At 37.9% G+C, this 13636-nt stretch overlaps 1 protein-coding gene across 1 annotated transcript in view; it reads left to right on the top strand.

Moving 5' to 3' along the window:
- Positions 1-13636, top strand: part of CCDC171 (coiled-coil domain containing 171) — a 473803-nt gene that overhangs the window by 77068 nt on the left and 383099 nt on the right. Inside the window, exon 8 of the mRNA XM_053574177.1 lies at positions 2999-3091. Within this exon, the coding sequence (XP_053430152.1) occupies positions 2999-3091 (93 nt within the window). The remainder of the gene's footprint in view (positions 1-2998; positions 3092-13636) is intronic.

Genomic DNA, 13636 nt, shown 5'->3' with positions numbered 1-13636 from the left:
AGGTGGGAGAGTTTAAAAGGTCTCTGGCAACTGGATCACAGGGGTCTGGTGACAACTCATAAATATGACTTGCTCCGGTGCTCCGTGAAGTCAGGAGGACCACCCAGCAAATAGATTAGTCTGGGAAGGTTGATGCCTCCTTCCCCACCTTGCACCTCTGTCACACCCAGTCACTGATAGCCCCTCAGGGCTGTGACCCAGTTGCCTCCAATGAGCAGATACTCCAGGGGTTTGCACGTGCCTGAATGACAAGGAAATCTATGTCTGCTCAGCCAGGCCGCTGATGTATGCCGCCTATCCAGAAAGGGGAGGGGAGGCCTGACAACCTTGGGCGCTTAATGGAGGCTGGGGGGTGTTCACTCACTTCCAGCCCTGCCCCTGATTGATGTTACTGACAGAACAGAACAGAACAGAACAATTTTGCGGGAATTTGTTTCTGTCCCTGCTAAATTCCCCTGCAGAAGAGGAGTTGTTTTGAGTTCCCAGAACCTGTGCCTTAGGCCTGTCTTTGTTCTTACAGGTTTGTATTCGCAGCACGGTTAGGTGTCAGTTCTAGCCTCCTGCCTTCCTTTGTCTATAGGCTGATGATTGCCTGAGGGCTGGGTGCGTCTTAGGCTCGGTAATGCGGTCCTCTAGGTCAGCCCCGCCCTGGGAATTAACTGGTTATGCGCGTGTGTTTTCTAGTCCCCGTGCTCCACCCGGGCCAGTACCACCTCAGGCAAACCCTTTACTCAGGGGGCCTGCGTTTCAGTCCCAGATCTGTTCAATGGTGGTTGCCACCTGAGAAGATGCCTGGCCTCCTCTGGTTTCCCAGGGAGACAGGGGTTGTGGCTTTGGAATATCTGGGGTGAACCCTATTGTTGCCAAAAACGGCTGCTGCTCTCTGCCTCGAGGCACTGCCATTCTGGCGTGGTTCCCTCTTAGCCGACCATCCTCTCCTCACTCCTGTGCTGCAGAATCAGCACTGACCGGCTGCAGTCTAGGCCCTGTCCACACCCCTGGAGAAATCACCCAAGAATCTGGACTCCTGGGGGACAGGTCTCCAGACCTCAGAGTGAGAGTGGAGGGGAGTGCTAGGAGCTCAGAATTGCAGGTAGAGAATATATACAGTTTTATACAGTTTTATGCCTGGCAGGAGAACGCCATGGCACCGTAGTAGGGGAGGTAGGTCCAGTTTTTAGAGGGTCTCTCCTGTGTAGTGTAGTGGGAGGACCTTTGAACTCTGCTCGTTTGTTTGTGGGGCACTCTGAGCCGTTCTCATGGGGGAGGGGACTCCTGTCTGGTTGGTGATGGATTTTGTACCTTTTGTTTGTATCCTTGGGGTTGCAGCTCGCCTCAGCGGGGTTGATATGCTTTCTTCAACCTTCTCTCTTGGTGCAGCTCTAATCCACCAGTTTACTTGCTAAATTTCTGTCCTTTAACTCTCCTTCTGGATGGGAGCCTCTGTGGAAAGCTGGCTTCAGTCAGCCATCTTGTCTTTACCCTTTCAATTTCTTACTAAAGTTATTTGTTGCACGTAAGTTTTTAATTTATTTTTATTTTTTATTGATACATGATATTCGTACATATTTGTGGGGTACTTGGGGTATTTCGTTACATGCATAGCTTGCATAATGATCAAGTCAAGGTATATAGGGTATCTATCACCTTAAGCATTTATCATTCCGATATGTTGGGAACATTTCAAGAATGTCTATTTTTTCTATTTTGAAATATATAATATATTATTGTTAACTATAGTCACCCTACTCTGCTGTTGAACATTAGAACTTATTCCTTCTAATTGTATGTTTGGACATATTAACAACCTTTTTCATGCCTTTCCTCTGATCTTCTCAGGCTCTGGTAACTAACTGTTCTACTCAGTTACCTCCATGAGATCAGTGTTTTTAAGCATGCAATATTTGTCTTTCTCTGCTTGGCTTATTTCACTTCACATAATTATCTCTAATTCTATCCATGTTACTGTAAGTGACAGGATTTCATTCTTTTTTGTGGTGTAATAGTCTTCTGTAATGTATATATGTCAGATTTTCTTTATCCATTTATTCACTGATGGATACTTGGATTGATTCCATATCTTTGCTGTTATGAATAGGGCTGCAATAAGTTTTTAATTTTTTTTTTTTTTGAGACAGAGTCTCATTTTGTCACCCTTGGTAGAGTGCCCTGGTGTCACAGCTCACAGTAACATCATACTCTTGGGCTCAAGCAATTCTCTCATCTCACTCTTCCAAGTAGCTAGGAGGATAGGTGTCCACCACAATGCCCTGCTATTTTTAGAGATGAGGTCTTGCACTGGCTCAGGGTGGTCTGGAACTCAGACCTCAGGCAATCCACCTGCCTTGGCCTCTCAGAAGTGCTAGGATTACAGACGTCCACTGCACATGGCCTTAAGTTTTTAATTTTGTGGCATCTAGTTTATCTGTTTTTTATTTTGTTGCTTGTGCTTTTGGCATCATATCTAAGAATCCGTGAAAATTTACTTATATGTTTTCTTTTAAGAGTTTTATGGTTTTTAGGTCTTACATGTAGGTATGGATCCATTTTGAATTTATTTTTGTATATGATAAGAGATATTGGTCCCAAATTGATATTTTTTACCTGTGTGTATACAGGTGTCTTAGCACCATTTAATGAAAAGATGATTCTTTCTCATTTAATGGTCTTGCCACCATTGTCAAAAATCAACTGACCTTGATTCACGTTTTTATTTCTGGACTTTTAGTTCTTTTCTATAGATCTAGATGGTTATCTTTATGCCAGTATCAAATTGTTCTGGTCACTGTAGTTTTGGAGTAAGTTTTGCAGTTGTGAAATGTGCCTTCTAACTTTGTCCTTTTTTAAGATTGTCATTTAACATTTTGAAAAGTTTGCACAGAAAAAACAGACTGCAGCTACAGTAATCTTAAGTGTTAATTATAATTCTGGAATGTAATAATCCATACCTATTTTAAATACCAGTGTTAATTTGTTTAAACTTCTAATTTGTTTTCAGGCAACTACTCTAAGAGTGAGGAAATTAGAAGAAAATATTGAAGCAGAAAGAGCAGCACATTTGGAATCAAAATTTAATTCTGAAATTATTCAGGTAAAATGTAAAGAAATATTTTTGGTGCGGATTTTCTTAAGTTGTGTTAATAATTAGGAAAACAGTACTATATTCAGAGATTAAGGTGGGCATTTAGAAAGGGTACATGTTTTGACACTTGTTATTGTACTTATGGCAAGTATATATTTGAAGATATATACTTTAGTGAAGGAGTTTGCATACCACAGCCTATTACAGGTCAAGTCTTAAAACCCAGTCTGTTCTTGTGAAGTATGTCTTGTCTGTAGCTGCTTTTGTGCTAGAGTGGTGGAATGTAGTAGTTGTAACAGAGACCCTATCTGACCCTTTACAGATGGTGATCAGCAGCCATAGAATGAATTTCTTTTGAGAACATTTAAAAAATAGTATTTATTGAGTGCCTATCTTTTTATAAAGAACTGAAAGACATAAAGGTGAATGAGTTTCTTTTGGAACTTACATTCCATTATTAGAGATACTCTGTTTTTGTACATATATATAGACATATAGATGCCTAGATATATGAAACACTAAAATATTATGTGAGGATAAGGAAGAAAAGGCATAAATCTGGGAGAGGAATTAAATGGAGTCATCCTAAGGTAAGCATCCTTTTTTGCTAGGTCTTAGAGAAATCGATAGAATTTCTATTTAAGTGAGGGTCTAATATTTTAGATAAACTACTATGATGGTTGATAAACTACTGTGGACCAAGTCTGACCTGCAGTCTCTTTTTGTAAATGAAGTTTTTTGGATGATAGCCATGCCCGTTTGTTTATATCAGTAGTTCTCAACCTGCCTAATGCTGCGGCCTTTATTACAGTTCCTGTGGGTTGCAACCCACAGATTGAGAACCACTGGTTTATATATTGTTTGTGGCTATTTGTCTAGACTTGAGATCCTATGGCCCACAAGACCCAAAGGGTATTTACTCTGTAGCCCTTTACAGGAAAAGTTTGCTGACCTCTGTTCTAAACAAGGAGAACTGTATGGATAAAGCCACCAAATAAGAGTTACTGGTGTTTATTAGGGGAGTTTGGATACTGCACTATATTATGTTGTGTGGTAGGACTTAGAGAAAAGTTTGGAGATAATGTTGGAAAGGTGTGCTGAAGACTAATTATGAAGGTCCTTTTCATGCTAAGAGACTTAGACTTATTTTGAAAGTAGTGAAAAGCCATTATAGCTTTTGGAACAGATACCAAATATAGGTTTAAGAAAAATACTTTTTAGTTCTTTGAGGTAACTCCATACTACTTTCCACAGAAGTTGTACAAGATTACAGTGTGTAAGTGTTCCTTTCTTTCCATGTCCATGCCAGCACTTGTTGTGTTGGGACTTTTTGATAAGAGCCATGATTCTTTGTGGTTTTGATTTGCATTTCCCTAATGATTAGAGATGTGAGCATTTTTTCATGTGTCTGTTGGCCAATAGACTATCTTTGAAAAGTTTCTATTCATATCATTTGCTCACTTTTTAATGGGAGTTTTTTTGTTTTTTTTCTTGCTGATTTGCTTGAGTTCTTTGCATGCAAATATCTTCTTCCTTTCTGTGGGTTGTCTGTTCACTTTATTGATTGTGTCCTTGGTTGTGCAGAAACTTTTTAAATTTAATCAGGTCCTGCTCTGCTCTTTTTCTGAATTTAATATTTTGACTTTCTGCTGAAATGTTTTATTGGCATTCTTATTTATTGGCATGTCTTAAAATCTAATAAATATGCTATTTGTTATTCATGATTTTGTTAAAGAGATTACCATTGATGGAGAGTATATATCCCTATAAATAACTTATTTTTTTAAAATAAGAAGGTAGAATAAGTATTTTAAAGTACAAAATACTGGTACTTTGATACTCAGTATTAACTGTTAAGATGTTCTCATACTATTGTAGACTGGTTGGTAATCATATTTGAATATTGCTTTGTGAACAAATGTAATAGATAGGAAATAAAATATGTGGTCTGCTCTTATTTCAAGAAGAAAAAGTGGTTTGAACCCATGACTTTAGCAAGTCTAAAAATCCTTTTACTTTATTTTTGCTCCATCATATCAAGTAGGATGTTTGGATCACCAAAATCAGTAAACGAAAAGTGGCTATGAGCAGGTAGATTAAACTAATTTGTTTACAAAATTTCCTTGATTTAGGTGTTTATTGTTTTGTAACCAGCCTCCTCTTTCTATTCCCTTTTATTTGATCTACCAATGTTGTTCCAGTTATTAAATATCTCTGTCAAAGCTGCACTGTCCTTGTACTGCTTTTAAAGTAGGTCTAAATTCTTAAGTTAATTTATATTTTTAAAACTTAGACTTTTTTCTATACTAGGTTTTAGTTAGTTAATTTATATTTTTAAAACTTAGACTTTTTTCATATCCTAGTTTTTAAGTGTTTTACCTAATTGTTTAATCTTTTAATGCAGAGGAGGCTACTAATTAGCTGTAATTAGTCACTGTCTTATAAACTATTGTTGAATATATATTTGACATGTTCTGTTATTAAATTTGTTTGTATGCTGTGGCATAAAAATGAGAAAATAGAGTTAAGAGTGACAGAGTTGACTCAAAATTGTTGAAGTCTACTTTTCTTTCAGTTGGATTCGTTTGCCACTTGTGATTGTACTTATTTTCTGAAAGAAGTTAGCAATGCATATGAATAAAATGTTTTCTAAATTTATTATTTGACTTGTAAACATTGGATTTAGATAAAACAACAAAGAAAAATAGTTTTAAGAGGCAAATTTGAAAATTTAAATTGAGTTGTATCAACATATCTGTTTTATTTCCTTACTCTAGTATAGAAATAAACATTTCAATTAGCCTAGAATATTTTTGGATGATTATTTAATGGAATAATTTTGATGATTATCATATATATGGATTAATTTTTGAAACAAATTCATATTACCTTAGGCTTCATTTCTTTGAAACTTAAAAAATATTTTTTTTTTTTTGAGAGAGAGTCTCACTTTTGCCCTTGGTAGAATGTCATAGTGTCACAGCTCACAGCAACCTCGAACTCTTGGGCTCAAGCGATTTTCTTGCCTCAGTCTCCCAAGTAGCTGGGACTACAGGTGCCTGCCACAACGCCTGGCTATTTGTTTTCTTGTAGTTGTCATTGTTTAGCAGGCCTGGGCCAGGTTCGAACCTGCCAGCCACGGTGTATGTGGCTGGTGCCGTAACCACTGAGCTACAGGCACCAACCCAGATTTTTAAAAAATTTTAATTATTATGGTACATAATAGTTGTGTGTATTTACAGTGTACATGATGTTTTGATAGCATACATTGTAAATTAATCAAATCAGAGTAGTTGGGGATTCATCACCTCAGGCATTTATCCTTTCTTTGTGTTAAGAACATTCCAATTTCACTGTTTTAGTTATTTTAAAGTATACTCTAAGAGTTATTGATGATAGTAGTTATTTAGTTATTTTACGAGACAGAGTCTCACTTTGTCACCTAGGGTAGAGTGCCCTGGTGTCATAGTTCACAGCAACCTCTTGGGCTCAAGCAATTCTCTTGCGTCAGCCTCCCTAGTAGCTGGGACTACAGGCGCCTGCCATAATGCCTGGCTATTTTTAGTGATGGGGTCTCGCTCTAGCTCAGGCTGGTTCTCAAACTTGTGAGCTCAGGTCATCCACCCACCTTGGCCTCCCAAAGTACTGGGATTACAGGTGTGAGCCACTGCACCAGGCCTTATTTAGTTATTTTAAACTATACACTAACTTATTGTTGATTATAGTCACTTTGTTGTGGTATAATGTTGTTAGTTTTAGTTAGGGATCTGAGTATATTTTTATATCCATTAATCATCTCCACTTTGTCTCCCTCTCCCTGCTACCCTTCCCGGCTTCTGGTAACCATCATTCTACTCTCTGTCTCCATGAGATCCATTGTTTTTAATATTTAGCTGCCACATAAATGAGAATATGCAAGTGTTGTCTTTCTATGCTTATTTTGTTCAACATAACCTTCTCCAGTTCCATCCCTTTTGTTGCAAATGACAGGATTTCCTTTTTGTGATTATATAATATTCCATTGTGTATATGTACCACAATTTCCTTTTCCAATCATCCATTAATAGGCATTTAAGTTAATTCCAAATCGGCTATTGTGAATAGTTTTGTCATCAACATGGGAGTGCAGATATTTTTTCAATATAGCAAATTCCCCTCCTTTGGATATATACTCAGCTGTGGGAGTGGTGGGTCATATGGTAGTTCTATTTTTAGTTTTTTGAGGAACCTCCATACTGTTCTTCATAGTGGTTGCACTAATTTACATTTCCACCAGAAGTGTGGAAACCTTTTTCCACATTCTGGCCTGCATTTGATAAAAGTTGATAAAAGTTAGGCTTCATTTCTTGGTGAATTTATCTTTCCTTCTTCAGGTTGTCTGTCACCATCTCTATGAGGCTTATCTTACAAATAGTTCACAGCTTTTCTCACCTCTCCTGGCCTTTTGTATGTGCCTGTGTCACACAGGAGGCACTTACCGTATTGTATTGTAGTCTGTCCTTTCCTAAAGACTATGAGCTCCTCAAAAGCTAAGACTGTATTTTTTCATGATTATTGCATGTATCTTGAGTCCTAGCACATTGCCTGATACATATTAAGTGCTTACTAAATATTTATTAAATAATATTGCCTCATTAGATCCTTGTAGCAACTCATAAAGTAGATAGTCTGGATATTCTTCACTGTTGATAGATGAGAAACTTCAGGTGTTGGAGTTTTAGTAATATGCCCAAAGTCACATAACTTACAGAGCTGTGATTCCTAGTTGAATTTTACATTTCTAAGATCCATTTTCTATCTGGTATGAAACATTCCTTTACCCTCCATCTGTTTTTTGAAACTTGAGCACACTGTTTTTATCTTATAAAAATTTAAAAATAAAATAATTTAGCTTGCCATAGAATTTTATGCATTTCTTATATTTTTATATTTTTTAATTAAAAATTTAATTTTAATAGATTTAGAGGGTACAAATTTTTTTTTGTTACATGGACTGTGTAATGGAAAAGTTTAGGCTTTTTGTGAACTTATCACCTGAATAGTGTATATTGTATCTGATAGATAATTTTTTTCCTGCACCCACCTTCCACTTTCCCTCTTACATCACTCTGTGTAACTATCCATATCCAGTGTTTAGTTCCAACTCATAAGTGAGAACATGCTGTGTTTGGTTTTTTTGTTCCTGGATTATTTCACTTAGAGCAATTACCCTCGGTTCTATCCAAGTTGCTGAAGAGGACATTATTAATTCCTTTCCTGGCTGTACTCCATGGTGTATGTGTGTGTGTACACATACATATACATATATACACAAACCACATTTTCTTTCCTTTTTTCTTTTTTCTTTTTTAACTTTAAATTAATATGAGGGTGCAATATTTAGGTTACATTGTTCTCACTTCCAGGGTAAAGTTCCATTTGTGGAACTTTTATTTTTTAACTTTATTTAAATTAATATGAGGGTACGATACTTAGGTTACATTGTTCTCACTTCCAGGGTAAAGTTCCATTTGTAGAAGAGCCTCTCACCCAGGGGGAGTGTTATACACCCTGACAATGTGCACATTAAGTGAGATCCCACCTCATGCCCTCCTTCCTTTTGCCCTATGTCCTCCTCCCTTCCCCCTCCAGCTTCCCTGTACTCCTGAAGTGGAATATAATAGTGTTTTATTGTTTTTAGAAACATGTAATTGTTTATATGTTGATTTCATATTAGTATGGAGTACATTGGATATTTATTTTTCTGTTGCAATACTTTACTATGAAGAATGTATTTCAACTCATCGAGGTAAATGTAAAAGATGTAAAGTCTCCATCTTTTACATGGATGGAGCTGGAACATATTCTTCTTAGTAAAGTATCTCAAGAATGGAAGAAAAAGTATCCAATGTACTCAGCCCTACTGTGAAACTAATTTATGGCTTTCACATGAAAGCTATAACCCAAGAATAGGGAGAAGGGGGAAAGGGATGGGAGGGAGGGGGGAGGTGGGCAGAGGAAGGGTGATTGGTGAGATTACACCTGCAGGGCATCTTACAAGGGTATATGTGAAACTTAGTAAATGTAGAATGTAAATGTCTTAATAATAACTAAGAAAATGCCAGGAAGGCTATGTTAACCAGTGTGATGAAAATGTGTCAAATGGGCTATAAAACCAGTGTATGGTGCCCCATGATCGCATTAATGTACACAGCTATTATTTAATAAAAAAAATAAAAAATAAAATAGTTTCCATCTTTTTAATGGCTGAATAATATTCCATGGTATGCTATATACCACAGTTTGTTGATCGATTCATTGGGTTGATGGCCACTTAGGTTGCTTCCATGACTTGCAATTATGAATTGAGCTGCAATAAACATTCTAGTGCAGATGTCTTTGTGGTAAAATGATTTTTGTTCTTCTAGGTAGATACCTAGTAATGGGATTGCAGGGTCAAGTGGAAGGTCTACATTTAGATCTTTGAGGATCCTCCATACTTCTTTCCAAAAGGGGTGTATTAGTTTGCAGTCCCACCAGCAGTGTAGAAATGTTCCCTTCTCTCTACAGCCACACCAGCATCTAGTGTTTTGGGACTTTGTGATGTGAGCTAATTTTGCTGGGGTTAGGTGATATCTTAGAGTGGTTTTGATTTGCATTTCTCTGTTGATTAAAGATGATGAGCATTTTTTCATGTGTTTGTTGGACATTCATCTGTCATCCTCAGAGAAGTTTCTGTTCAAATTACTTGCCCACTTATAGAGAGGGTTGTTTGCACTTTCTTTTTAATAAATCATAGCTGTGTACATTAATGCGATCAAGGGACACCATACACTCGGTTTATATATCATTTGACATATTTTCATCACACTGGTTAACATAGCCTTCCTGGAATTTTCTTTGTTATTGTGTTAAGACATTTATATTCTACATTTAGTAAGTTTCACATGTACCCTTGCAAGATGCACCATAGGTGTAATCCCACCAATCACCCCCTGTCCACCCAATCTCCCCCTCCCTCCCCTCCCTCTCCCCCTTCCCCATATTCGTAGGTTATAACTGGGTTATAGCTTTCATATGAAAGCCATAAATTAGTTTCATAGTACGGCTGAGTACATTGGATACTTTTTCTTCCATTCTTGAAATACTTTACTAAGAAGAATATGTTCCAGCTCCATCCATGTAAACATGAAAGAGGTAAAGTCTTCATCTTTCTTTAAGGCTGCATAATATTCCCTGATGTACATACACCACAATTTATAAATCCATTTGTGGATCGATGGGCACTTGGGCTTTTTCCATGACTTAGCAATTATGAATTGGGCTGCAATAAACATTCTGGTACAAATATCTTCATTATAATGTGATTTTTTTTCTTCTGGGTATATACCGAGTAGAGGAATTATAGGATTGAATGGTAGGTCTATTTTTAGATCTCTAAGTGTTCTCCAAACATCTTTCCAAAAGGATTGTATTAATTTGCATTCCCACCAGCAGTGTAGAAGTGTTCCCTTTACTCCACATCCACACCAACATCTCTGGTCTTGGAATTTTGTGATATGGGCTAATCTTCCTGGAGTTAGATGATATCTCAAAGTAGTTTTGATTTGCTTTTCTCTGATGATTAAGGATGATGAGCATTTTTGTTTAATTTTTTTTTGGTTTTTGGCCGGGGCTAGGTTTGAACCCGCCACCTCCGGCATATGGGACCGGCGCCCTACTCCTTGAGCCACAGGCGCCGCCCAATGAGCATTTTTTCATATGTCTGTAGGCCATGCACCTGTCTTCTTCAGAGAAGTTTCTCTTCAAGTCCCTTGCCCAGCCCAACAAGTGATGGGATCACTTGTTCTTTTCTTGCTTATACGTTTGAGTTCTCTGTGGATTCTGGTTATTAAACCTTTGTCAGAGACATAACCTGCAAATATCTTCTCCCATTCTGCAGGCTGTCTGCTTGCTTTACTTACTGTGCTCTTGGCTGTGCAGAAGCTTTTTAGTTTGATCAGGTCCTAGTAGTGTAGTTTTGAAGCTGCTTCAATTGCCCGGGGGGTACTCCTCATAAAATATTCACCTAGACCGATTTCTTCAAGGGGTTTCCCTGCACTCTCTTCTAGTATTTTTATAGTTTCATGTCTTAAGTTTAAATCTTTAATCCAGTGAGAGTCTATCTTAGTTAATGGTGAAAGGTGTGGGTCCAGTTTCAGTCTTCTACAGGTTGCCAGCCAGTTCACCCAGCACCATTTGTTAAATAGGGAATCTTTTCCCCACTGAATGTTTTTAATTGGCTTGTTGAAGATTAAATAACGGTAAGTAGTTGGGTTCATCTCTTGGTTCTCTATTCTGTTCCATACATCTACCTCTCTGTTTTTGTGCCAGTACCATGCTCTTTTGATCACTATCGATTTGTAGTACAGTCTGAGGTCTGGTAGCATGATTCTTCCTGCTTTTTTTTTCTCTTTTTTCTGAGAAATGTCTTGGCTATTCGACGTTTTTTCTGATTCCATAAAAAACGAAGTATTATTTTTTCGAGATCTTTAAAGTATGACAGTGGAGCTTTAATAGGGATTGCATTAAAATTGTATATTGCTTTGGGTAGTATGGACATTTTAACAATGTTGATTCTTCCCAGCCATGAGCATGGTATGTTTTTCCATTTATTAACATCTTCAGCTATTTCTTTTCTTAGAGTTTCATAGTTCTTTTTACAGAGATGTTTCACGTCCTTTGTTAGATAAACTCCCAAATATTTCATCTTCTTTGGACTACTGTGAATGGAATAGCGTCCTTAACTTTTTTTTCAGCTTGACTATTGTTGGTATATATAAAAGCTACCAATTTATGAATGTTGATTTTGTAACCTGAGATGCTGCTGTATTTCTTTATCACTTTTTTTTTTTTTTTTTGTAGAGACAGAGTCTCACTTTATGGCCCTCGGTAGAGTGCCATGGCCTCAAACAGCTCACAGCAACCTCCAACTCCTGGGCTTAAGTGATTCTCTTGCCTCAGCCTCCCGAGTAGCTGAGACTACAGGCACCCGCCACAATGCCCGGCTATTTTTTGGTTGCAGTTCAGCTGGGGCCGGATTTGAACCCGCCTCCCTCGGTATATGGGGCCGGCGCCTTACCGACTGAGCCACAGGCGCCGCCCTTCTTTATCACTTCTAAGAGTTTTGTAGTAGAATCCCTGGTGTTTTCCAGATATACAATCATATCATCTGCGAAGAGCGAAAGTTTGATCTCTTCTGACCCTATATGGATACCCCCCCTTTTTTTTTTTTATTAAATCATAGCTGTGTACATTAATGCGATCATGGGGCACCATACACTAGTTTCATAGACCGTTTGACACATTTTCATCACTCTGGTTAACATAGCCTTCCTGGCATTTTCTTAGTTATTGTGCTAAGACATTTACATTCCACATTTACTAAGTTTCACAAATACCCTTGTAAGATGCACCGCAGGTGTAATGCCACCAATCCCCCTCCCTCCGCCCCCTTCCCTCCTCTTTCTTTCCCCCTTCCCCCTATTCTTAGGTTGTAACTGGGTTATAGCTTTCATGTGAAAGCCATAAATTAGTTTCGTAGTAGGGCTGAGTACATTGGATACTTTTTCTTCCATTCTTGAGATACTTTATTAAGAAGAATATGTTCCAGCTCCATCCATGTAAACATGAAAGAGGTAAAGTCTCCATCTCTTTTTAAGGCTGCATAATATTCCATGGTGGACGTATACCACAATGTTAATCCATTCGTGGATCGATGGGCACTTGGGTTTTTTCCCATGATTTAGCAATTATGAATAGGGCTGCCATAAACATTCTGGTACAAATATCTTTGTTATGGTGTGATTTTTGGTCTTCTGGGTATATGCCTAGTAGAGGAATTATAGGATTGAATGGCAGATCTATTTTTAGATCGCTAAGTTGTTTTCCATACATCTTTCCAAAAGGGATGTATTAATTTGCATTCCCACCAGCAGTGTAGAAGTGTTCCCTTTTCTCCACATCCACGCCAACATCTCTGGTCTTGGGATTTTGTGATTTAGGCTAATCTTCCTGGAGTTAGATGATATCTCAAAGTAGTTTTGATTTGCATTTCTCTGATGATTAAAGATGATGAGCATTTTTTCATATGTCTGTAGGCCGTGTGCCTGTCTTCTTCAGAGAAGTTTCTCCTCAAATCCCTTGCCCAGCCTGCGATGGGATCAGTTGTTCTTTTTTTGCTTATATGTTTGAGTTCTCTGTGCATTCTGGTTATTAAACCTTTGTCGGAGACATAACCTGCAAATATCTTCTCCCATTCTGAGGGCTGTTTGGTAACGTGATTCCTCCGGCTTTGTTTTTATTTCTGAGTAATGTCTTGGCTATTCGAGGTTTTTTCTTTTTTTTTTTTTGGCCGGGGCTGGGTTTGAACCCACCACCTCTGGCATATGGGACCTGCGCCCTACTCCTTGAGCCACAGGCACCACCCTATTCCAGGTTTTTTCTGATTCCATATAAAACGAAGTATTGTTTTTTCAATCTCTTTAAAGTACGACAGTGGAACTTTCATAGGGATTGCATTAAAATTATATATTG

This window comes from Nycticebus coucang, chromosome 2, assembly GCF_027406575.1.
Source record: "Nycticebus coucang isolate mNycCou1 chromosome 2, mNycCou1.pri, whole genome shotgun sequence".
Lineage (NCBI taxonomy): Eukaryota > Metazoa > Chordata > Mammalia > Primates > Lorisidae > Nycticebus > Nycticebus coucang.
This window is presented reverse-complemented; position numbering and strand designations above follow the sequence as displayed.